The sequence below is a fragment of the Chiloscyllium plagiosum genome, unplaced genomic scaffold, assembly GCF_037043375.1.
Source record: "Chiloscyllium plagiosum isolate Xiang-an unplaced genomic scaffold, Cpla_swu_hap1 HiC_scaffold_26, whole genome shotgun sequence".
Classification (NCBI taxonomy): Eukaryota; Metazoa; Chordata; class Chondrichthyes; order Orectolobiformes; family Hemiscylliidae; genus Chiloscyllium; species Chiloscyllium plagiosum.
Genome location: NW_028270164.1, coordinates 666,415 through 693,503, shown reverse-complemented (window position 1 = coordinate 693,503; position 27,089 = coordinate 666,415). Strand labels below are relative to the sequence as shown.

The window sequence follows — 27,089 nt, the reverse complement described above, 5'->3', positions numbered from 1 at the left end:
ACCCTAGTTCCAAACCTCCAGCTCAGCACTGTCCCCATGACTTGTCCGGACTTGTCCTACCTGCCTATCTCCTTTTCCACCTATCCACTCCACCCTCTCCTCCCTGACCTATCACCTTCATCCCCTCCCCCACTCACCCATTATACTCTATGCTACTTTCTCCCCACCCCCACCCTCCTCTAGCTTATCTCTCCACGCTTCAGGCTCACTGCCTTTATTCCTGATGAAGGGCTTTTGCCCGAAACGTCGATTTCGCTGGGAGGAGGTGTAATCTAGGTAGCTGTGGGAGTCGGTCGGTTTATAGTAAATGTCCGTGTCGAGTCGGTCACCCAAGGTAAAAATGGAGAGGTCTAGGAAGGGGAGGGAGGAGTCTGAGACGGTCCAGGTGAATTTGAGGTCGGGGTGGAAGTTGTTAGTAAAGTGGATGAACTGTTCAACCTGCTCGTGGGAGCACGAGGTAGCGCCAATACAGTCATCGATGTAGCGGAGGAAAAGGTGGTGCCAGTGTAGCTGCGGAAAATGGACTGTTCCACATATCCGACGAAGTGGCAGGCATAGCTGGGGCCCATGTGGGTGCCCATGGCTACTCCTTTGGTTGTAGGAAGTGGGAGGATTGGAAAGAGAAGTTGTTCAGAGCGAGGACCAGTTCAGTCAGTCGAAGGAGGGTGTCAGTGGAAGGGTAATGGTTGGTACGGCGGGAACGGAAGAGGCGAAGGGCTTTAAGGCCTTCGTGATGCGGGATGGAGGTGTATAGGAACTGGATGTCCATGGTGAAGATAAGGCGTTGGGGGCCAGGGCAGTGAAAATCATGGAGGAGGTGGAGGGCGTGGGTGGTGTCCCGAACGTAGGTGGGGAGTTCTTGGACTAAGGGGGACAGGACCATGTCGAGGTATGCAGAGATGAGTTTGGTGGGACAGGAGCAGGCTGAGACAATGGGTCGGCCAGGGCAGTCAGGTTTGTGGATTTTGGGCAGGAGGTAGAAACGGGCGGTGCAGGGTTGTGGGACTATGAGGTTGGAGGCAGTGGATGGGAGGTCGCCTGAGGTGATGAGGTTATGGATGGTCTGGGAGATGATGGTTTGGTGGTGGGATGTGGGGTCATGATCAAGGGGGCAGTAGGAGGAGGTGTCCGCGAGCTGGCGTTTAGCCTCAGCAATGTAAAGATCGATGCGCCAAACTACCACCGTGCCTCCCTTGTCTGCCGGTTTGATAGTGAGGTTGGGGTTGGAGCGGAGAGAGTGGAGGGCTGCACGTTGCGAGGGTGAGAGGTTGGAGTGGGTAAGAGGGGTGGACAGGTTGAGGTGGTTAACATGTTGTGAGGCCCTCCACACACTCCATCACAAATTCACCTGCACCTCCACACACATCATTTACTGCATCCGCTGCACCCGATGTGGCCTGTACATTGAGGAGACAGGCCACCTACTTGCGGAATGTTTCAGAGAACACCTCTGGGACACCCGCACCAACCAACCCAACCGCCCCGTGGCTGAACACGTTAACTCCCCCTCCCACTCCGCAAAGGAGATGCACTTTGCAAGGGTGAGAGGTTGGAGTGGGTAAGAGGGGTGGACAGGTTGAGGTGGTTAACACATTGCGAGGCCCTCCACTCTCTCCGTCACAAATTCACCTGCACCTCCACCTTCCTTATCTTCCGCCTAGGAACCCTCTAACCACAAGGGATGAATGCAGATTTCTCCAGCTTCCTCATTTCCCCTCCCCCCACCTTATCTCAGTCCCAACCCTCAGACTCAGCACCGCCTTCTTGACCTTCTTCTTCCCGACCTCTCCGCCCCCACCCCCTCTCTGGCCTATCACCCTCACCTTAACCTCCTTCCACCTATCGCATTCCCAACGCCCCTTCCCCAAGTCCGTCCTCCCTACCTTTTATCTTAGCCTGCTTGGCACACCTTCCTCATTCCTGAAGAAGGGCTTATGCCCGAAACGTCGATTCTCCTGCTCCTTGGATGCTGCCTGACCTGCTGCGCTTTTCCAGCAACACATTTTTCAGCTCTGATCTCCAGCATCTGCAGTCCTCACTTTCTCCTAGTTCTTTCTTGATTATATGTTTTTGGAGAAATGTCTCTTGATTAAACTTAAATTAAGAGCTATGGCTTATATTTTAACCTGGGGCAATGTTTTGTAGAGGAATAAGACGGTGTTATTTTCTGGGTCTCTAGATTGTGAAGAAGCAAAAATGGCCTATGTAGTGACATGTACTTCTTGTCAGATGTGGAAGTTTAAAGAGAGTTTAAGGGTTACTGCAGATTATATCTGCCATAAATGCTGTTGGATGCGAATCTTATCAGATCAAGTGGAGCAGTTGGAGAGACAGATAGAAGCGATGAGGAATTTGCAACAGCAACAGTATGTGATGGATGGCAGTTATAGGAAGGAGGGAAAGTCTTAGATACAGTCACATAGAAGGGTGAGAAAGGTTGGCACCTAGGGCAGGAGGCTTTTGTGGATATACCCATTTCAAACAGGTATGCTGTTTTGGAAAATGTAGGGGGTGATGGATTCTCAGGGGAACGTAGCACAAAGAGCCAAGTTTCTGTTATTGAGACTGGCTCTAATGCAACGAGGGGTATGTCGGCTTCCAAGAGGTCAATTGTGTTAGGGGATTCTGTAGTCCGAGGAACAGACAGACGTTTCTGTGGCCAGCAGAGAAAAAGCAGAATGGTGTTTTGTTTCCCTGGTGCCAGGATCAAGGATGTCTCAGAGAGGGTGCAGAATGTTCTCATGGGGGAGAGGGGCCAGCAGGAGGTCATTGTCCACATTGGAACCAACGACATAGGAAGGGAAAAGGTTGAGATTCTGAAGGGAGATTACAGAGAGTTAGGCCGAAATTTAAAAAGGAGGTCCTCAAGGGTAGTAATATCTGGATTACTCCCAGTGCTACGAGCTAATGAGGGCAGGAATAGGAGGATAGAGCAGATGAATGCATGGCTGAGGAGCTGGTGTATGGCAGAAGGATTCACATTTTTGGATCATTGGAATCTCTTTTGGGGTAGAAGTGACCTGTATAAGAAGGACAGATTGCACCTAAATTGGAAGGGGACTAATATACTGGCAGGGAAATTTGCTAGAACAGCTTGGGAGGATTTAAACCAGTAAGGTGAGGGGGATGGGACCCAGGGAAGTAGTGAGGAAAGAGATCAATCTGAGACTGTACAATTGAGGACAGAAGTGAATCAAACAGTCAGGGCAGGCAGGGACAAGGTAGGACGAATAAATTAAACTGCATTTATTTCAATGCAAGGGGCCTAACAGGGAAGGCAGATGAACTCAGGGCATGGTCAGGAACATGGGACTGGGATACCACAGCAATTACAGAAACATGGCTCAGGGATGGGCAGGACTGGCAGCTTAATGTTCCAGGATACAAATGCTACAGGAAGGATAGAATGGGAGGCAAGAGAGGAGGGGGAGTAGCATTTTTGATAAGGGATAGCATTACAGCTGTGCTGAGGGAGGATATTCTCGGAAATACATCCAGGGAAGTGATTTGGGTGGAACTGAGAAATAAGAAAGGATGATCACCTTATTGGGATTGTGTGATAGATCCCCCAATAGTCAGAGGGAAATTGAGAAACAAACTTGTAAGGGGATCTCAGCTATCTGTAAGAATAATAGGGTAGTTATGGTCAGGGATTTTAACTATCCAAACATCGACTGGGACTGCCATAACGTTAAGGGTTTAGATAGAGAGGAATTTCTTAAGTAAGTACAAGACAATTTTTTGATTCAGTATGTGGATGTACCTACTAGAGAAGGCGCAAACCTTGACCTACTCTTGGGAAATAAGGCAGGGCAGGTGACTGAGGTGTCAGTGGGGGAGCACTTTGGGGCCAATGACAATAATTCTATTTGTTTTAAAATCATGATGGAAAAGGATAGACCAGATCTAAAAGTTGAAGTCCTAAATTGGAGAAAGGCCAATTTTGACGGTATTAGACAAGAACTTTCGAAAGCTGATTGGAGGTAGATGTTTGCTGGTAAAGGGACAGCTGGAAAATGGGAAGCCTTCAGAAATGAGATAACAAGAATCCAGAGAAAGTATATTCCTGTCAGGGTGAAAGGGAAGGCTGGTAGGTATGGGGAATGCTGGATGACTAAAGAAATTGAGGGTTTGGTTGAGAAAAAGAAGGAAGCATATGTGAGGTATAGATAGGATAGATCGAGTGAATCCTTAAAAGAGTATAAAGGAAGTAGGAGTATACTTAAGAGGGAAATCAGGAGGGCAAAAAGGGGACATGAGATAGCATTGGCAAATAGAATGAAGGAGAATCCAAAGGGGTTTTTTACAAATATATTAAGGACAAAAGGGTAACTAGGGAGAGAATAGGGCCCCTCAAAGGTCAGCAAGACGGCCATTGTGTGGAGCCACAGAAAATGGGGAAGATACTAAATGAATATTTTGCATCAGTATTTACTGTGGAAATGGATATGGAAGATATAGACTGTAGGGAAATAGATGGTGACATCTTGCAAAATGTCCAGATTACAGAGGAGGAAGTGCTGGATGTCTTGAAACGGTTAAAGGTGGATAAATCCCCAGGACCTGATCAGGTGTACCCGAGAACTCTGTGGGAAGCTAGAGAAGTGATTGCTGGGCCTCTTGCTGAGATATTTGTATCATCGATAGTCACAGGTGAGGTGTTGGGAGACTGGAGGTTGGCAAACGTGGTGCCACAATAGACATTAGACAATAGACAATAGGTGCAGGAGTAGGCCATTCAGCCCTTCGAGCCTGCACCGCCATTCAATATGATCATGGCTGATCATTCCTAATCAGTATCCTCTTCCTGCCTTATCTCCATAACCCTTGATTCCACTATCTTTGAGAGCTCTATCCAACGCTTTCTTAAATGAATCCAGAGACTGGGCCTCCACTGCCCTCTGGGGCAGAGCATTCCACACAGCCACCACTCTCTGATTAGATTAGATTACAGTGTGGAAACAGGCCCTTCGGCCCAACAAGTCCACACCGACCCGCCGAAGCGAAACCCACCCATACCCCTACATTTACCCCTTATCTAACACTACGGGCAATTTAGTATGGCCAATTCACCTGACCCTGCACATCTTTGGACTGTGGGAGGAAACCGGAGCACCCGGAGGAAACCCACGCAGACACGGGGAGAACGTGCAAACTCCACACAGTCAGTCGCCTGAGTCGGGAATTGAACCCGGGTCTCTGGCGCTGCGAGGCAGCAGTGCTAACCACTGTGCCACCGTGCCGCCCACTGGGTGAAGAAGTTTCTCCTCATCTCTGTCCTAAATGGTCTACCACGTATTTTTAAGCTGTGTCCTCTGGTTCGGCACTCACCCATCAGCGGAAACATGTTTCCTGCTGCCAGAGTGTCCAATCCTTTCATAATCTTATATGTCTCAATCAGAACCCCTCTCAGTCTTCTAAACTCAAGGGTATACAAGCCCAGTCGCTTCAGTCTTTCAGTGTAAGGTAATCCTGCCATTCCAGGAATTTACCTCGTGAACCTACGCTGCACTCTCTCAATAGCCAGAATGCCACTGTTTAAGAAAGGCGGTAAAGATGAGCCAGGGAACTATAGACCGGTGAGCCTGACCTCAGAGGTGGGCAAGTTTTTGGAGGGAATCCTGAGGGACAAGATGTACATTTATTTGGAAAGGCGAGGACTGATTAGGGATAGTCAACATGGCTTTGTGCGTGGGAAATCATGTCTCACAAACTTGATTGAGTTTTTTGAAGTAACAAAGAAGATTGATGAGGGCAGAGCAGTATATGTGATCTATATGGACTTCAGTACGGTGTTTGACAAGATTCCCCATGGGAGACTGATTAGCAAGGTTAGATCTCATGGAATACAGGGAGAACTAGCCATTTGTATACCGAACTGGCTCAAAGGTAGAAGACAGAGGGTGGTGGTGGAGGGTTGTTTTTCAGCCTGGAGGCTTGTGACCAGTGGAGTGCCACAAGGATCAGTGCCGGGCCCTCTATTTTTTGTCATTTACATAAATGATTTGGATGTGAGCATAAGAGGTACAGTTAGTAAGTTTGCAGGTGACACCAAAATTGGAGGTGAGTGAAGAGGGTTACCTCAGATTACAACAGGATCTGGACCAGATGGGTCAATGGGCTGAGAAGTGGCAGATGGAGTTTAATTCAGATAAATGTGATGTGCTGCATTTTGGGAAAGCAAATCTTAGCAAGACTTATACACTTAATGGTAAGGTCCTAGGGAGTGTTGCTGAACAAAGAGACCTTGGAGTGCAGGTTCATAGCTCCTTGAAAGTGGAATCGCAGGTAGATAGGATAGTGAAGGCGGCGTTTGGTATGCTTTCCTTTATTGGTCAGAGTATTGAATACAGGAGTTGGGAGGTCATGTTGCGGCTGTACAGTACATTGTTTAGGCCACTGTTGGAATATTGCGTGCAATTCTGGTCTCCTTCCTATCGGAAAGATGTTGTGAAAGTTGAAAGGGTTCAGAAAAGATTTACAAGGATGTTGCCAGGGTTGGAGGATTTGAGCTATAAAGAGAGGCTGAATAAGCTGGGGCTGTTTTCCCTGGAGCGTCGGAGGCTGAGGGGTGACCTTATAGAGGTTTACAAAATTATGAGGGGCACGGATACTGTAAATAGACAAAGTCTTTTCCCTGGGAGCGGGGAGTCTAGAACTAGAGGGCATCGGTTTAGGGTAAGAGGGGAAAGATATAAAAACGACCTAAGGGGCAACTTTTTCACGCAGAGGGTGGTACGTGTATGGAATGAGCTGCCAGAGGATGTGGTGGAGGCTAGTACAATTGCAACATTTAAGAGGCATTTGGATGGGTATATGAATAGGAAGAGTTTGGAGGGATATGGGCCGGGTGCTGGCAGGTGGGACTAGATTGGGTTGGGATATCTGGTCGGCGTGGACAGGTTGGACTGAAAGGTCTGTTTGGACTGAAGGCTGCACATCTCTATGACTCTATACCACAGGGAAAGAGGTATAGCTGGGGGAAAGGCAATTATGATGCGATGAGGAAAGATTTGGGATGCATAGGATGGGAAAGGAAACTGCAGGGGATGGACACACTTGAAATGTGGAGCTCATTCAAGGAACAGCAACGGCGGGTCCTTGATAAGTATATACTATCAGGCAAGGAGATAGTTGTTGAGAGAAGGAGCCATGGTTTACTAAAGAAGTTGAAACTCTTTTCAAGAGGAAGAAGAAAGGCTTATGTGAGGATGAGGTGTGAAGGCTCAGTTAGGGGGCTTGAGAGTTGTAACTTAGCCAGAAGTCTAAAGAGAGGTCTAAGAAATGCCAGGAGGGGACATGAGAAGTTGTTGCCAGATAGGGTCAAGGAAAACCCTAAGGCCTTCTATAGGTATACCAGGAATAAAAGAACGACTAGAGTAAGATTGGGGCCAATCAAAGACAATAGTGGAAAGTTGTGTGTGGAATCTGAGGACATAGGGGAAATGCTGAATGAATACTTTTCATCAGTATTCACATTGGAAAAAGGCAATGTTAGTGGGAATACAGAGATACAGTCTACTAGATTAGATGTGTTTGTTGTTGACAACGAGGAGGTTTTAGCAATTTTGGAAGATCTGAAAATAGATAAGAACCCTAGGCAGGATGGGATTTATCCTCTTATTCTCTGGGAAACCAGGGAGGAGATTGCAGAGCCTTTGGCTCTGGTCTTTATGTCATCATTGTTGACCGGAGTCGTGTCAGAAGACTGAAGGATAGTAAATGTTGTTCCCTTGTTTAGGAAGGGGAGTTGGGACAACCCTGGTAATTATAGGCCAGTGAACTTACTTCGATTGTGGGTAAGGTGTTAGAAAAGCTGAATGAAGACAGAGGGTGGTGGTTGATGGGAAATGTTCGTCCTGGAGCTCAGTTACCAGTGGTATGCCACAAGGATCTGTTTTGGGGCCACTGCTGTTTGTCATTTTTATAAATGATCTGGATGTGGGTGTAGAAAGATGGGTTAGTAAATTTGCAGATGACACTAAGGTAGGCAGAGTTGTGGATAGTGCCAAAGGATGCTGTGGGTTACACCGGAACATTGATAAGATGCAGAGCTGGGTGGAGAAGTGGCAAATGGAGTTTAACGCAAAACAATGTGAGGTAGTTCACTTCGGAAGAAATAACAGGAATGCAGGCTAATGGTAAAATGCTTGGCAGTGTAGATGAACAGAGAGACTTTGGTGTCCAAGTGCATAAATCCCTGAAAGTTGCCACCAGGTTGATAGGGTTGTTAAGAAGGCATATGGTGTGTTAGCGTTTATTGGTAGGGAGATTGAGTCTCAGAGCCACGAGGTCATGCTTCAGCTGTACAAGACACTGATAAGGCTGCAAGTGGAGTATTGAGTACAGTTCTGGTCACCACATTATAGGAAGGATGTGGAAGCTTTGGAAAGGGTTCAGAGGAGATTTACTAGGATGCTGCCTGGTCTGGAGGGATGGTCTTAGGAGGAAAGGCTGAGAGAACTGAGGCTGTTTTCATTGGAGAGAAGAAGGTTGAGAGGTGACTTAATCGAGACGTATAAGATAATCAGAGGGTTAGATAGTCTGGACAGTGAGAGCCTTTTTCCTCAACTGGTGAAGACTAACATGAGGGGACATAGCTTTAAATTGAGGGGGTGATAGATTTAGGACAGATAGCAGGGATAGGTTCTTTACTGAGAGAATAGTAGAGACGTGAAACGGCCTGCCTGCAACAGTCAAAGACTCGTTGACATTAATGGCATTTAAATGGTCATTGGATATACATGTGGGTAATTATGGAATGGTGTAGGTTAAATGGGCATCAAATTAATTTCACAGGTCGGCGCAATATCGAAGGCCAAAGGGCCTGTACTGTACTGTAACGTTCGATGTTCTATATTCTATGTTTCATATCATTTGCCACTCTGTTTGGCTGATCCATCATAAGATCCTTTGTTATCTAATCTGTTCTGACCTCCACCTTATTACACACCTTCCTGTTCTTCCTGTTCCCATTCTTTCACTGGCATAAAATCTCTTCTGTTTCTATCTCTCTTTAGTTCTGATTAAAGGTTATTGACCTGAAACTTCCTGTAATTTGGCAGTGTCATTTTTGGGAGTTTCTTGGAGGGTTTCTCTCCAGGGACCACAGTGACCTTTCTCGTGTAACCTTCTGTTACACACCTCATGAGTTAAGCAGCCGGGCCCCACAATGTCTTTCTCATGTAATCATGTGCCCAAAGAGGCAGAACTGCTTGCTGATGCATCGACCTTCAAGAATTGACACCACAGATACCATATTTAAGCCCGAGCTGGGCACCAGCTCAAATGCTACAAACTGCCATTCAAAGTCTTATATTCAAACATTATCTTAAAATAGGTAGAATCATAAAATCATACAGCATAGAAACAGACCTTTGGTCCAACTAATCCATGCTGGCCATGCTTTCAAACTAAACTAGTCACACTTCATATAATTATAGAATCCTTACAGTGTGGAAGCAAGCCATTCAGTCCATTGTGTCCACACCAACCATCCAAAACACACACCCAAATACCCAGTAGAATAAAGAACAAAGAACAAAGAAAGTTTACAGCTCAGGAACAGGCCCTTCGGCTCTCCAAGCCTGAGCCGATCCAAATGTACTGTCTAAACCTGTTGGTCAATTCCTAAGCATCTGTTTCTCTCTGCTCCCGGCCTACTCATGCAGCTTTCCAGAAGCATCTTAAATGAATCTACCATGCCTGCCTCTACCACCTCTGCTGGCAACACGTTCCAAACACCCACCACCCTCTGTATGAAGTACTTACCATGTGTAGCCCCCTTAAACTTTCCACCTCTCACCTTGAAAGCATGACCTCTCATTATTGAATCCTTCACCCTGGGAAAAGCTTGTCTCTATCCACCCTGTCTATACCCTTCATGATTTTGTAAACCTCAATCAGGTCCCCCCTCAAGCTCCTTTTTTCTAGTGAAAATAAACCTAACCTACTCAACCTCTCTTCATAGCTAGCACCTTCCATGCCAGGCAACATCCTCGTAAACCTTCTCTGCACCCTCTCCAAAGCGTACACATCCTTTTGGTAATGTGGCGCCCAGAACTGTACACCATATTCTAAATGCGGCCGAACCAATGTCTTGTACAATGTTAACATGACTTGCCAGCTCTTATACTCAATACCCCATCCAATGAAGGCAAGCATGCCTTCTTGACCACTCTATCCACCTGTGCAGCAACCTTCAGGGTACAATGGACCTGCACTTCCATATCTCTCTGCCCATCAACTTTTCCCAAGGCTCTTCCATTCATTGTATAATTCGTTCTAGAATTAGACTTGCCTAAATGCATCACCTCACATTTGTCTGGATTGAAGTGGCCCCAATACTGACCCCTGCGGAACACCACTGGTCGCCTTTCTCCATTTTGAGAAACTCCCTTCAACTTCTACTCCCTGTTTCCTGTTGCTCAACCAGTTCTTTATCTACCTAGCTAGAACATCCTGCACACCATGTGACTTCACTTTCTCTGTTAATCTACAATGGGGAACCTTATCAAACGCCTTATTAAAGTCCATGTATATGACATCAACAGCCCTTCCTTCATCTAACAACTTGGTCACTTCCTCGAAGAATTCTATTAAGTCGGTAAGGCACGATCTCCCCCATACAAAATCATGTTGCTATCACAGATAAGTTCATTCTTTTCTAAATATAAATAGACCCTATCTCTCAGTACCCTCTGCAGCAACTTCCCCACCACTGACATCAGGCTCATTAGTCTGTCGTTACCCGGAATATCCCTATTACCCTTTTTGTATACGGGGACATCAGCAACCTCCTCTGGCACCTCACCTGTATTTAAGGATGCCACAAAGATATCTGTCAGGGCCACAGCTATTTCCTCTCTCGCTTCCCTCAGCAACCTGGAATAGATTCCATCCAGTCCTGAGGATTTGTTCACCTTAACCTCTAGCATACCCAACACATCTTCCCTACTTATGCCAACATGATCCAGACTAATCAAACTTCTATCTCTAATCTCCAGATTCATCATGTTCCTCTCCTCAGTGCATTTTTATGCAGGAAAATCCACCCTTCCCGGCAGCCCTCGCTTCACTCCTCCTTCTCTCCTCGCTGCTCTGGCAAAATGGAGTAACCTGCATTTCCTATGGCAAACCCACCTAGCCTGCACATCCCTGGATACAATGGGCAATTTAGCATGGCCAACCCACCTAACCTGAACATCTTTGGACTGTGGGAGGAAACTGGAGCACCCAGAAGAAATCCATAGACACGTGGAGAACGTGCAAACTCCACATAGACAGTCAACCAAGGCTGAAATCAAGCCTGGGTCCCTGGTGCTATGAGGCAGTAGAGCTAACCACTCAGCCACCAAGCCTGCATTTCACCCATATCCTCCAAACCTTTCCTATTCATGTACTTATCCAAATGTCTTTTAAATGTTATAACTGTGCCTGTATCTACCACTTTGTCAGTCCATTCCACACACTCTGTGTAAAAAAAAAAAGTTGCCCCATATCCTTTTGAAAACTTTCTCAACTCACCTTAAAAGTACACCCCTTAGTTTTGGATTCTCCCACCCGAGGGAAAAGACCTTTGCTATTCACCTTATTTACATCCCTCATAATTTTATAAACCTTTATAATGTCATGCCTCAACCTCCTATGCTCCAGTGAAAAAAGTCCCGACCTATCCAGTCTATTATTTTAACTCAAACCCTCCATTTCCAGCAACATCTGGTAAATCTTTTCTGAACCCTCTCCAATTTAATAATATCCTTCCTACAGCAGGGTGACCAGAACTGCACACAGTACTCTAGAAGAGGCCTCACCAACATCCTGTACAACTTTAACATGACACCCTAACTCCCATACTCATAGGTCTGATGCAAATTTCATACAATTATCTACCCAAACTCTGAGATCTTTCTGTTTTACAGCACTACCCATGATTCAATCATTAATTGTATAAGTCCTGCTCTTATTTGTTTTACTAAAATGCAAAGCTTTGCATTTATCTAAATTAAACTCCATCTGCCATTCTTCAGCCCATTGACACAATTGATCAAGATCTCTTTGTAATCTGAGATAAAGTTTTTCAATGTCCAGTATTACTGTCAATTTTGGTGACATCTGCAAACTTACTAACCATGCCTCCTATATTCACATCAAAATTGTTTACACAAACGACAAACAGAAGTGGACCCAGTACTAATCCCTGTGGAACACCGTTGGTCACAGGCTCCATTCCAAAAAGCAACCATCCACCACCACCCTGTCTCCTATAGTCAAGCCAATTTTGTATCCAATTGACGAGCTCACCCTGAATCCCATGTGATCTAACTTTACTAATTAGTATACCATGTAGAACCTTGTTAAAGGCTTTACTAAAGTCCACTGCTCTGCCCTCATTAAACTTTTTGGTTACTTCCTCAAAAATCTCAATCACTATTTCCCTCACACAAAGTCATGTTGACTATCCCTAATCAATCCTCTCCAAATGCATGTGAATCCTATTGTTATGAAGTTGAAGGCATGTACTGTACCTTTAAGAGAGAGTGAAAGCTGACAAGCATCTGTCATGTCACAGAATTTGCTGGAAAATTAAAAGATTAACATGTTCACTGTACTAGTTGTTTTCACACCAGTTCAAATTTAACCAATCAGTTTAAATTATGCCCCAAGATACTAAAACCTAATCAAATTTGAATTTGACTGTTTTGACAACATCAAACCAATGAGACAATCCAATGTTTGGGGTATGAAAAGCAAGCATTTTGGGCAGTTAGCCAGAAAGAGCACCACCTGCCATTGTCAGACAGACTGCCCAAAAACACGCTCTATCAAATGTACCTTTTCATATGAAAACTCTGCAGCAGAAAACCAAAGATGACCCAGGGATTTCTACAAACAGAGGAAGATCAACACTGGAGATGACAGCTGCGGTCTGGGTTTGAAAATTGAGTTGCTGTAAATTTAATAGGGGCTTTATTGGATCCGTGTATTGTTATAGAGTGGGAGGTAGCTAACAAACCTTTAAGAGAAAGGAGGCTTGGAGTTGGAAATAGTTGCTGTTTAATGTTCACTTTAGAGTTAAAGAATAAAATTGATTTTTTTGTTCAATAGTGGAATTTGGGAGTTCTCTGTCACTCATGCTTTAACATATTACGAGGCGAGGTGAGCTTTTCTGTGTGTTGGTTTAATTAGCAGAAGGGTTTCCTGCCATATCATAACACTATCTTTCAGAATCACCTCCAACAACCTACTAACACTGATGTCAGGGTTACATGGCTTCTCCTTACATCCCTTTTTAAATAAAGGAACAACATTAGCCACCTTCCAGTCCTCGATTACCTTACCTGTGTTTATAGATGATACAAATATTTCTGCTAGAACTCTGCAATTTCTTCCCTAACTTCCCACAACTTGATCAGGTCCCAGAGATTTATTGACCTATGTTTTCTAAGACCTCCAGCACTCCCTCTTCTGTAATGTGAATTGTTTTCAGAACATCAATATTTATTTTGCCGAATTCTCCAGCCTCCATTTCTTTCTCCACTGTAAAAACTGACGTGAAATATTAATCTAATATCTCTTCCATCTCCTGACATTCTGACAGATGACTTTGTTGCTCTTTAAGGGGCCCCTTTCTCTCCTTAGTTATTCTTTTGCTCTTAATGTACTTGTAGAATCTCTTTGGAATATCCTTAACCTTATCTCCCAAAACTATCTCATACACCCTCTTTGCCTGTCTAATTTCTCTCTTAAGAATACCTCTACGCTCTTCATACTCTCAAGAGATTCATTTGATCCCAACTGTTTATATCAAAATACGATTCCTTCTTATTCATGAATATTTTATTCATCTATTGTTCCCTACTCTTACCAGCCTTACTTTCACTCCAACAAGAACATATTGCCTCTGAACTCTTGTTATCTCCCTTACAAAAGCCTCCCACTTGTCAGTTGCTCCCTTATCTGTGAACAGTCTATTCCATTCAACTTTTGAAAGTTCTTGCATACCATTAGATGACAGAGAAAGGTGAGTTGGCACCCAATTCGTGAACGAAGACCTGGAGGTTCCATAGTGGTAGACAGCAGAGCCATCTTCCTTCCTCTGGACTGCCAAAGGAGGCCAGTACACCAGACAGTGAGAGTGTGGATCTACATGGCCATTTGGGTCAGTGTAGGTTTTTGTAAGACACTTGGTAAACTGGATCAAGGGTGGAAGAGTCTGACAATATTATCAATACTGTGCCAGCTCTGGCATGTGAGATTCTGGCTGCCATGGAGAGCCAGGTGCATAAAAATACCCAATGGCTGCCAGAACTGCATGCAGGCTTGCATTTCATTGCTTTAGCCTTTGGTGATCAGCACCAATGGCAAGCTAACAGGGACAAGAGACCTTGGTCACTCCAGGTGTCCCTTACTCTTAAGGAGACAAGGTAGTGCTGGCAGGCACCCAGCTGCAGGAGGAACCTCACCCTTGCCTATTGTGTCTGGGCTAAGAAAAGAGCTATCTAGTGTAACTGCACATTCTTTGGTCTGTAACCTTGCTGGTTACAGCATATGACATGCAGACCAAAGTATTATTTAAGTATGATGTGTTTCTGCTTCCACAAGGGACAGGTTCCAGATCCACATCCTCTTGGTGAAAACATTTTTCCCTCAACTTCTAATTCTTCCAATTATCTTACATCTATGCTCCCAGGCTATTAAGAATATAAGTACTATGAGCTTGAGTAAATCATGTTCCCTCAAGCCTACGCTGCTATTACATGATTACACCTGATCCTTTACCTCAACTCCACTTTCCCTTATATTCTGATATGTGAGATACCAAACCTTCATCATTCAAGAGGCATGAATGTGCATAATGATGGTATAAGTGATATAAAGGAAACTTATGGACAGCAAGTGGTTAAGGTTTGAATTACACTGCCTGAAGGTGTGCTGGAGGCAGGTTCAATTGAAGGATTGAAAAGGGAATTAGACTGTGGTCTGAAAGGGAAGACTGTGCAAGATTAGAGGGAGAGGGAGGAAAATGGCACTCAAGAAGACAGCCAGTGCACACTTAATGACTTGGGTTGATTTATGATTCTTTAAAGATCAGACATCATACTCATAAAGTACAGGTCCTTCTTCACAGTCTTCTGCAATGCTTTTGAGGAAGTGTGATTACAGAGTTACTGCAGAAAGCTTTATGGGGCTTTTACTCAAACAATTTAAAGTTAAGCAAGGGGGTTCTTACAGTCACTAGATGTTCTCGCTTTTTAAAGTGATGACCTGTTTTAAAGTGTTTGATGTCATAGTTTTATTATTTTTCTCAGTGTCATTGGTAATAAGATTCCTCTTTCCTTTGCTCAAGAAAACATTGCAATCGGTTCCTTCATTTTCTACTGAACTATGCTTTAAATGAAGTTTAATAGCTGTGTGCTAAAAATAATGTTTTTAAATTGTAACAAGAGAAGATTAAAAGAGAGGTACTGAGAGGTTGTTAACTTGTAAATAAAAGGAGATTGCAAAAGTGTTTTTAGAAATAGAGGCTTAAAGGTCTGAAGGCAGATAAATCAGCCAGACCATGATGGACTATCCTCCAGGATCCTGAAGGAGATAGCTGAGGAGATTGTCAAGGCATTGCTGGTTATCTTTCAGGAATCACTAAAGTCAGGGAGGGTCCCAGAGGACTGGAAAATGGTTAACGTAACACCCTGCTTAAGAAAGAAGGAGGCAGAAAAATGGGAAATAATAGCCGGTTAACCTGACCTCGGTCCTTGGTAAGATTTTAGTGTCCATTATTAAGCATGAGATTGCAGTCCACTTCACCTGACAAAGGGACTGTGCTCCAAAGGCTTATGATGGACTATAAGCTTATGTTAGACGAGAACCTGATGTTGTGTGACTTCTGACTTTGTCCACCCCAGTCCAACACCAGCACTTCCCCATGACAGCAGAGTACTTGGAAATGAGGCTGAGTCAGCAGGGCTTCATCAAAGGAAGGTTATGCCTGACAAATCTGTTAGAATTTTTTTGGGAGTGTAACAAGCAAGTTAGACAAAGGAGAGCCAGAGAATGTGAACTATTTGGATTTCCAAAAGGTGCCACACAGGGGGCTGCTAAATAAGGTACGAACCTGTGGTGTTAGGGGCAAGGTACTGGAATAGATAGCGGATTGGCTGACTGGCAGAAGGCAGAGAGTGGAGATAAAGGGGTCTTTTACATGATGGCAGCTAGTGACTAGTGGAGTTCTACAGGAGTTGGTGTTGGGACCACAACTATTCACATCATACTTTATCAGTCTGGACAAAGAAACTGGGGCCATTGTTGCTAAGTCTGCAGGTGGTACAAAGATAGATGGAGGGACAGGTAGTGCTGAGGGAATGGGGAGGCTGCAGATAGACCTGGGCAGGCTAAGAGAGTGGGCAAAGAAGGGATGGTTGGAATACAATGTGGATAAGTGTGAGGTTATGCACTTTGATAGGAAGAATATAGGATAGACTATTGTCTAAATGGGGAAAGGCTTCAGAAATCTGAAACACAGGAGACTTGTCAGTCCTCGTTCAGGATTCTCTTAGGGTTAACATGTAGGTTCACTTGCCAGTTAGAAAGGTAAATGCAATGTTAGTATTCATTTTGAGTGGGCTGGAATACAAGAGCAGGGATGTATTGCTGAGGCTGTATAAGACTGTGGTCAGACTGCATTTGGAATAAATGTGAGCAGGTTTGGGTTTTGTATCTAAGGAAGGATTGTGCTGGTATTGGAAGGGGTCTGGAGAGGGTTCACAAGAATTATCCCTGAATGAAGGGCTTGTCATATGAGGAGCAGTTGAGGATTCTGGGTCCATGCTCAATGGATTTTAGAAGGATGAGAGGGATTTGACTGAAACTTACAGAATACTGAAAGACTTGGATAGAGTAGATGTGGAGATGATGTTTCCACTAGTAGGAGAGACTAGGAGCTGAGGGCACAGCCTCAGAGTGAAGGGACCTATTGAGAAATGAAATGAGGAAATTCTTCAGTCAGACGTAGGTCTCTGTGGAACTCATTGCTGCAGAAGGCTATGGGGGCCAAGTCATTGAGTGTATTTAAGACAGAGAATGATAGGTTCTTGAGTAGTAAGGAGATCCAGGGTTATGGAGAGAAGGCAGGAGAATAGGGTTGAGGAACATATCAACCATGATCAAATGGCAGACTTGCTAGGCTGAATGGCCTCATTCTGTTCCTATATCTTATGGTCTAAATGATGTATGTTTTGTGGAGGTGATGGACAATGGGTGCAGACAATTATGAACACATAGAAGTTTATTATGATTTCAGTTATTTTGTTCTGCAGGTTAATAGTATCCTTTTCAATTGGGGCACCATAATTTTTGTTGGATGTACAGAGGTAATTAGCCCAATATGATGGACAGGTGCTACTAATTGCTCTGAGGACATGTGCAGAAGGTATAGGTACTCAATTTCACATCAGCTCTTCCCTATCGATAAATGTTCACCTCATGAAAGTAACAACATATGGCAGAATAGTTATCATGAAATAAGTTGATATCTGATCAGTGAAACAGTTGTTAAGATTAGTGGTGGAGAAAGGGAGCTGTGCTGGATGGTTGGAACAGTGTGATTGTGAAGGTTGGGCTACCTTTAATTTTTTTGATTTTTGAAAATGAGGAACATCTGTACTGATACAAAATTACTATCATGCATGGATGGGTTGGACCGAAGGGTCTGTTTCCATGTTGTATATCTCTATGACTCTATGACACCACTTTGACTGGGACAACACATCCATCCTAAGACAAGCCAAACAGAGACACGCATGAGAATTCCTCGAAGCATGGCATTCAACTGGAACTCTATCAACAAACACATTGACTCGGATTCTATTTATCACCATCTGAAAGAAAAAACAGGATACGACATCAACCATAGGAAATGACATCACCAATCCAAGGAGCCTTAAATACATAACTAGAAAGTGGGTTATAATACCAGTGCTTCACCAGAGGCTGCCTGATAATGTTACCTAGTATGGTGATGAAATGTCTGAAAACAAGCTCAGCGAGCTAACTTACATCCAGAACAAGCACAAAATTCTGCAGTTACTGGGAGTATGAAATATAAACAGGATACTTTTGCAGCATTTGTGGAGACAAAAAAAGTGTTTGTGTTCTCATGAAGGCACATTGACCTAAACTGTTAACTCTATTCCCAACATTTGCTGTGACCTTTCTTTCAGGTTTAATGAGGGAAGTTGAATTTCCTCATGAGTCAGATAAAATAGAAAGTTCTTGAGAAACTCAGTGGATTTTATAGTGTCTGGAGAGAGAAACAGCTATTGCTTGGTGTTCAATATGGTTTCTGAAGGCTTGTTGTTTCTAGTTTTATGGAAAGGACAGGCAGCATTCTCTGTTTCAGGTCTATTTTAAGGTTCCCTTATTCACTCCCAGCATTCAGACATGTACAGAGCTGAAACTGACAGTATCACCAACCAAGAAGATCAAGATTTGGTGGAGCCGGTGTTGGATTGGGGTGGACAAAGTTAGAAACCACACAACACCAGATTATAGTCCAACAGGTTTATTTGGAGACACTAGCTTTCCAAGTGCTGCTCTTTCATCAGGTGGTTGGCTTGCACCATGTTTAACAGGCAACTGTGTGGAAGGAACGGAAAGCTGCTTAAGTTCCCGACAGCGATAGGGTTAGGGTTAGAGTTAGTGCCCTGAATTCACTCTCATAGTGTCCGGAGATCACTCTCAGAAACTGTGATGTGGGGGTGACAATGTTGGACGGTGGTGGACAAAGTTAAAAATCACACAGCACCAGGTTATAGTCCAACAGGTTTATTTGAAAGAGCAAGTTTTCGGAGACTCCGAAACTGCACAGAGCTCACTGTCCCTTTCTGCCTGGTGTTCACTCTCACTCTCACTCTCATTCTCACGCTTACTCTCACTCTGCTCAGTTGCACTTCTCGCTTTCTGCCCAACGATCAGTCTGTCACAGCGCGGAGCTCACTCTCCCTGTCTGTGACCGTGCCGTGTGTCGCCTCCCAGCGCAGAATGGTCTCTTAGGCTTCAGTTTCCAGAACAACAAGAGAAATGTTATTTTGAAATCACCATGTCACGGGAGGTAATTGAGTGTGAAACGGCCTGGGGAGGATAGAGTGGAGATTTGCACGTTCCCCCTCCAGCGGGGTGGCGGATCCAGGCGCTTTCTGGTCCACTGTCCGTTCACGGAGAACCACCTCACTCGATGTTACCGGCGGCAGAACGGAACCATTTCTAAAAGTCGATTCTTTATAAAAGAATTTCTTCGAGACTTCAACCACGTTTATGATGTTTAACATTGTGCAGAAAACGGGGAGAAATGATTGGAATTTTTTGTTAGTAACTGCTTGTGGTGAAACACTTTGCTTTTCCATAATGCACTCTCTCAGGTGATGGTGAATTTAATTCCGTTGTTTCACCCTGCTGCTGGAGCGAGGCTTGTGCAGAAAGTGTTTACACGAGCAGCTATTGACGTTCTGAAACGTTAACTTTCTCCACAGAGACTGTCTCGCTCACGAAATATTCCCACCAATTTCACATTACTTTCATTTCAAATTTTCTGGAATCCGCTACTTTGTTTTTCGGTTTAAAATGTGTCTCTTGTGGGGAACCTGAGGGGAAAGGATGACAGAGGGAGAGAGAGAGATCCCCCAATGCAATCCAAAGATGTGCAGGTCAGGTGAATTGGCCATGCTAAATTGCCCACAGTATTCCGGGGTATGTGGGTTAGGTGCATTAGTCAGGATAGGACAGGGGAATGGGAGTGGGTGGGCTACTCTGCGGAGGGGCGGTGTGGACTTGTTGGGCCGAAGGGCTTGTTTCCACACTGTAGGGATTCTATGTTTCTACTCTATGATTCACTCCAGGCAGAGAGAAATCCCCGCAGAAAGAGATTTCAATCAGAGAGATTCCAGCAGAGACTACAGGAAAAAAAAGCGAGATCTAGAACCGTGATCCCCAGCAAATAAAGGTCCCCAAAAGAGAACGATTCCCAGCAGAGAGATTCCCAGTAGACAGAGATGCCAGTCAGAGAGGCTCTGAGGAGCTGGATCCTAGTTTTCTACCTGCCGGGGCAGAGGTGGGTGAACATTCCCAGCACTGTGTCCCGCCAGCGACAGCACCTCACTGCCCAGTGGGGAGCCCGGCTCCTGGGGCGGGAGTTCTCTGTCTCTCTCTCTGTCCACACCAGTTACCCGGCAATGAGCAGGCTGATCACTACCCAGGAAGGAGCTGGGGTGAGAGTGGGCAAGGAAGGGACAGAGAAGGTGAAGGCAGAGGGGGAGGTGATGAAGGGGAGGGGAGGAGGGTGAAGGGGAGGGGCCGAGCCTGCCAGGAGGTTCGCCCTGAGACTCTCGGAGCTGGTATCAGCGCCTTGTGCTGTCGCTGGGCACAAGCTGGTACACCCCTGGAGACGGGCAGCGCTCGCCGTGAGCTGGCAGCAGCAGCTGGGGGAGGACCAGACTGTCCCCTGGGGGGCAGGGACCTGGCACAGGGTCCGTATGATCAGCTCGGTGTGTGTGTCATCTTATCGAGGGCGCAAGTCCGCCAAGAAAGCTCCCCCGAAAGCATGCCCGGAGGAGGAGATGGGCACGGGAGAGGGCAGCGACAGGATCACCATCAATGTCGGAGGGACGCGGCATGAGACCTACAGGAGCACCCTGCAGACCCTCCCCGGGACCCGGCTGGCGCGGCTCACCCAGCCCCGGACCCAGCCCCAGCCCCAGCCCCGGACCCAGCCCCGGACCCGGACCCAGCCCCGGACCCAGCCCCAGCCCCAGCCGGAGCCCAGCGGCGGGCAGCTCTTCTTTGACCGGCACCCCGGCATCTTCGCGTCGGTGCTGAATTATTACCGGACCGGTAAGCTGCACTGCCCGGCGGATGTGTGCGGGCCGCTCTTTGAGGAAGAGTTAGCTTTCTGGGGTCTCGATGAGACTGATGTGGAGCCCTGCTGCTGGATGGCGTACCGGCAGCACCGGGAAGCCGAGGAGGCACTCGACATCTTCCAGCCGCTCGGAGCTGGCCCCGGGGAGGAGGTATGTGAGCCCGGGGGGGTGCCCGAGCCGGGACCGGGACCGGGACCTGCACCTGGCCGGGGGCCGGGGGAATATGGTTGCAGCCGCTCGGCCCCTCTCTCCTGCTGGAGCCGGTGGCAACCCCAGATCTGGGCGTTATTCGAAGATCCCTACTCGTCCCGAGCAGCACGGGTAAGAAACGGGTTAATGTTACCCCTCCTACCCCCAACCGTTGGTGTAACTAAACTCGGTCATCAACCCCTGTTAATTCAAAAAACCACGAACAAGAAACCTGTTTGAGTTAAAGAACATTTTGAAACATATTGTAGCTGTGATAAAATACAGCAAAGTGCCAGCCATTAGTTGGGCTCTGGGAGGAGCAGCCAGTGACTTCAATGTTCAGTATGCAGCACCAAACCCCCGAACAGACCATCTCCCAGTCAGCGGCACGCTGCTCTGCCCATCAATGCAAAATAAACCTTCACTTCCTCAACCACCATCGCGCTTTGTGAAGGATTTATCCATCAATGAGGCATCTGTTGATTGAGGGGGAGGTGAGGCACGATCCTCACATACCCAGACACACTCCCAGACAGATACAGAGTCAGACACACACTGAAACCGACAGACACGCACCCAGACAGCCACACACTCAGACATCGGCACAAAGATATGGACAAGCCCGCGCACGTAAACACCCCGACATTAATAGGCGAGACAAAGATAAGGCTGTGAGCGGTGACAGGGGGTGGCTGGATTCTGTGCAAATTCTTATCGGGAGTAGAGTAACCGGGTCCTCGAGGCCAGACACAGGCTCGCTCTTCCCGTGACCACAGTCACATACAATTCAGCCCGTTAGAGAATTAAATGGCATTGAACTCAGGGAACTGTTCATAACCCAGGGAAAACAACAGGTGCAGGAATGGAAATCTGTCCCCAAAAAAATCAGGAACGGAACACCCGAGGGGCTGCTTCTATTAAGATTTTATTTGAATCTAATCATTACAGATCTCAAGGTTTCCAGGAAGAAAACTTCGGGTTGGTTTTTGCTATACTCTCCCTGGTATTTTGATTGTGTTTTTATTCCTTGTCATCACCAGTAATTTGATATCACTGGGATCAGGGTGGATGATGCCTGAAACAAAACAAAATTAATAACAGTTCTGAGGAAGGGTCACTGGACTCGAACCATTAACTCTGATTTCTCTCTTCAGATGCTGCAAGACCTACTGAGCTTTTTCAGCAATCTCTGTTTTTGTTTCTGATTTACAACATCCGCAGTTATTTAGGTTTTTATTTGGATGAAATCTGACCCACTCTGGCCCACTGACACCTTGCTGTTCAATGCTTATCGTTACAGTAAGGGAAGATCGGCAGGTATTTTATTGATAACGGTTCTGACTCTGTAAAATGATGCAGTTTATCGTGTGAGGTGAACTGCACCAATCAATAGTGTCACTTCATTGAGACAAAATAAGCAACTCCTTAAAAGAATGAAGGAGACAGTGTTGTGTATGGATGGGATTGGGGTTTGGGGCAGGGACTGTCAAAAGCTGGAGTGATAGTAAATGGAGATTGGATTAAACCCATTGTCAGAGTCAATAACGGAAGGCTATGTCAGGGCAGGGGAGGTGAGAAATGCACAGTCTGGGACATGAACAACGAAAAAATAACAAACAAAACTACAGCACAGGAACAGGCACTTCGGCCCTTCTGTGCTGACCCAGATCCTCTATCTAAACCTGTTACCTATTTTCTAAGGATCTGTGTCCCTCTGCTCCATGCTCATTCATGCACCTGTCTAGATGCATCTTAAATAATGCTATCATGCCCGCCTCTACCATCTCTGCTGCCAATATGTTGCAGACAACACCACCCTCTGTGTGAAGAACTTTCCACACATATCTCACCTAAACTTTTCCCCTCTCACCTTGAACTCATGACCCCTAGTAATTGGGTCCCCCACTCTGGGGGAAAAAGCTTCTTGCTATCCACCCTGTCTGTACCTCTCATGATTTCGTAGACCTCAATCAGGTCACCCCTCAACCTCCGTATTTCTAATGAAAATCATCCTAATCTACTCAACCTGTCTTCATAGCCAGCAACCTCAATACCAGGCAACATCCTGGTGAGCCGCCTCTACACCCTTTCAAAAGCATCCGCATACATCTGGTAATGTGGTGACCAGAAATGCACACAGTATTCCAAATGTGGCCAAACCAAAGTCCAATGCAACAGCCAGCTCTTGTATTCAATACCCCATCCAATGAAGCAAAGCATGCCATATGCCTCTTGACCATTCTACTGACCTGCATTGCCACCTTCAGGGTACAATGGACCTGAACATCCAGATCTCTCTGTACATCAACTTTCCCTAGGGCTTTTCCATTTACTGTATAGTTCACTCTTAAATCGGATCTCCCAAAATGCATCACATCGCACTTGCCTGAATTGAACTGTATCTGCCATTTCTCTGCCCATCTCTCCAATCTACCTATATTCTGCAGCATTCTCTGACAGTCCCCTTTCACTATCTGCTACTCCACCAATCTTAGTGTCATCTGCAAACTTGCTAATCAGACCATCTATACCTTCCTCCAGATCATTTACATATATCACAAAACAATAGTGGTCCCAGCACGGATCCCTGTGGAACACCAGTAGTCACAGTTCTCCCTTCCACTACTACTCTCTGTCTCCTGTTGCCCAGCCAGTTTCTATCCATCTAGCTGTTACACTCTGGATCCATGTGATTTCACTTTCTTCATCAGCCTACCATGGGAACCTTATTAAATGTCTTACTGAAGTCAGTGTATTTGACATCTGCGGCCCTTCCCTCATCTATCAACTTTGTCACTTGCTCAAAGACACATTGTAAATGCTAAGGAGCTGAGGGTTGTATCATTTGATAAGAACCTAGATCAAAGGAAAATAAAATCTCATGACATTATAAAAATGACTTTTTTTGTATTTTTGGTTGTAGACTGAAATGGGTAGAGAACTGTTTGGTCAGAAGTGTAGAAATAGAAAAGCAATTTGTTACCTAAATTGAGGGGGAAAAAAACTTTAGTGCAGAGGGATCTGGGTGTCCTAGTACATGAATCACAGAGAACTAGTATGTAGGTATAGCAGGTAATAGGAACAAGAGGAGGCCATTCAGCCCCTTGAGCCTTTCTGCAATTCAATGAGATCATGGCTGATCTGTGGCCTAACTCCATATACCTCACTCTGGCCCATATCCCTTAATACCTCTGCTTAACAAAACATTCTCACTCTCAGATTTAAAAGTAACAACTGATCCAGCATCCATGCTGTTTTTCAAAGACAGTTCCAACCTCTACCCTTCTTTATGTGTAGAAATGTTTTCTAACATCTCTCCTGATTCTTAGACAATTCCCCCTATTTCTAGAATTCTCCATGATTGGAAATAATTTATCATTATCTGAGCTGTCTTTTCTACTAATATCTTGAAGACTTTGATCATATCACCCCTTAACCTTCTTAATTGTACAGAAAACAAGCCTAATGTGTATAATCTTTCTTATAACAACTCCCCAAAGTAACCTTGTAAATCTATGCGATACTAAGGAAGGCAAGTGGATGTTTAGAACTTATCACTAAAGGAATCAAGCATAAAATAAGAAAGGGTTACTGCAACTCTCCAAGGCATTAGTGAGACCAAATGTGGAGTATTGTATATAGTTATATACAAGCCTCCTCAATCTGTTAATTGAGGAGGCTTGTAATTGTGTTGGAGGCAGTTCAAAGAAGTTTTGCTAACTTGGTTCCAGAGATGAGGGATTTGTCTTATGAAGAGATATTCAGCAGTTTACGTCTATATGCTCTGAAGTTTAGAAGAATGAGAGTAGATCTAACTGAGGTATATAAAATGCTAAGGGGGATTGAAAAAGTAGGCAAAGAGAAGATAGTTCCTCATATGGGGCAATCCAGAATGAGAAGTCATAGTTTTAAGTCAAAAGGGTAGCAGTTTTAAAGTGGAGCTGAGAAGATATTATTTCTTTCAAAAGCATGAATCAATGGAATTCATTCCTCAGAGTGTGGTGGGGGAGTTAGACAGAATTAGTAATGAGATGAAGAGTCAAGAATAGTGGGCAGGAAATTGGAGTTAATGCCGAGATAAGATCAGCCATGATCATATGAATTGGTGGAGCAGGTTCAAAAGGACTGAATAGCCTATTCCAAGTTCTTATTTTCATACGTAAAGCAGGGATTGTTTAAGGATTGCTTTGTTTTTTATAAAGGAAGTAACTTGACACACATTGTAAGTGCTGTTTACACTGCTGCTTGTTTAAGAAGCAGTAGAAGACTAGTTTGCAGGTGAACAGGAACCAAGTGTTGTGTGCAAGTGAAGATTCAGCTGGCAACAAGTAGCTGATTGCTCTGTGGACATGTGACTAGTTATCAATGTCAAAGACATTTTGCCTGCCAACAGCTATATGATTGGGTCCCCGTAGCTGATAAGTTTGGAGCTGTGAACATTTTGGCGGAAACTGCTGAAACTCTGGAAGGGAAAGAGTTGTTATTTCTCTGCAGTAAGAAACATTGCACACCAATGTTGGACTGGGGCTACAAAGTTAAAAATCACACAACACCAGGTTATAATCCAACAGGTTTAATTGGAAGCACTAGTTTTCGAAGCACTGCTCCTTTATCAGGTAGTTGCGGAGTACACAATTGTAAAACACGGAATTTATAGCAAACGTTTACAGTGTGATGTATCTGAAATTATACATTGAAAAATACCTTGATTGTTTGTTAAGTCTCTCATCTGTTAGAATGACCATGATAGTTTCACTTCTTTCATATGTAAATCACAAAACCTTTTTAAAAGTTACATTCTCAGGTTAACTTTAACAATTGGTGTCAGCCCAAAATAATGTGTTGAAGGTGTTAGCCCCCTCTATGCTGCAGTCTGTGCCATAATGTTTAGATTGATTCTAATATAAGTAATGAACTAACAGAATCTTACATGGATTTATGCAGTTTTGGGCAAAGTACAATATAACTCTTTAAGTGTGTGTTTGTGTGTGTGGGGGGGGGGGCGCTGGGGGGTTGTGAGTGTCTGTGAGAGAGGGTTTATGTGTGTGTGTGAATGTAAAGTGGTCTAAGTCTGTGAGAGGGTGCATGTCTGAGTGTGTGAGTGTGTGTCTATGAATAGGAGGCACGTGTGTGTGTGTGTGCATAGTGCAATGGTGGTCACCTTATTGTGACATGAGCCCAAGGTCCCGGTTGAGGCCCTCCCTATGGGTACTGAACTTAGCTATCAGCTTCTGCTTGGCCACTTTTCGCTGCTGCCTGTCCTGAAGTCTGCCTTGGAGGATGGTGACCCAAAGGTCCGAGGTTGAATGTCCTGGATTGCTGAGGGAACACTCCTGGCTAGGCGACATCATCAGTGCTTGGGAGCCTCCTGCGAAGCGCTTCTTTGATGTTTCCTCCGGTGTTTATAGTGGTCTGTCCCTGCCGCCTCCGGTTGTCAGTTTCAGCTGTCCGCTGTAGTGGTTGGTATATTGGGTCCGGGTCGATGTGTTTGTTGATGGAGTTTGTGGATGAATGCCATGCCTCTAGGAATCCCCTGGCTGTTCTCTGTCTGGCTTGCCCTATGATAGTAGTGTTGTCCCAGTCGACTGGGACAACACTACTATCATAGGGCAAGCCAGACAGAGAACAGCCAGGGAATTCCTAGAGGCATGGCATTCATCCACAAACTCCATCAACAAACACATCGACCTGGACCCAATATACCAACCACTACAGCGGACAGCTGAAACTGACAACCGGAGGCGGCAGGGACAGACCACTATAAACACCGGAGGAAACATCAAAGAAGCGCTTCGCAGGAGGCTCCCAAGCACTGATGATGTTGCCTAGCCAGGGGACGAAACGTTTGCAACAAAAACTTCCAGCTCGGCGAACAGAACCACAACAACGAGCACCCGAGCTACAAATCTTCGCACAAACTTGGAACACTCCTGTCTGTCGATTGTTGTGCAGTGCCCATTCATCCGTTGCCATAGCCTCTGCTTGGTTTCA

The 27,089-nt window shown here is 45.2% G+C and overlaps 1 protein-coding gene across 2 annotated transcripts in view; it reads left to right on the top strand.

Annotated features, from left to right (window-relative positions):
• Positions 1–20,495: 20,495 nt before the first annotated feature.
• LOC122564191 (voltage-gated potassium channel KCNC1-like) overlaps positions 20,496–27,089 on the top strand; it is a 74,016-nt gene continuing 67,422 nt past the window's right edge. For both annotated transcript variants that reach the window (XM_043718883.2, XM_087973400.1), the window contains exon 1: positions 20,496–21,230. In XM_043718883.2, coding sequence (XP_043574818.2) covers positions 20,526–21,230 — 705 coding nt within the window. In that variant the 5' untranslated portion in view covers positions 20,496–20,525. The remainder of the gene's footprint in view (positions 21,231–27,089) is intronic.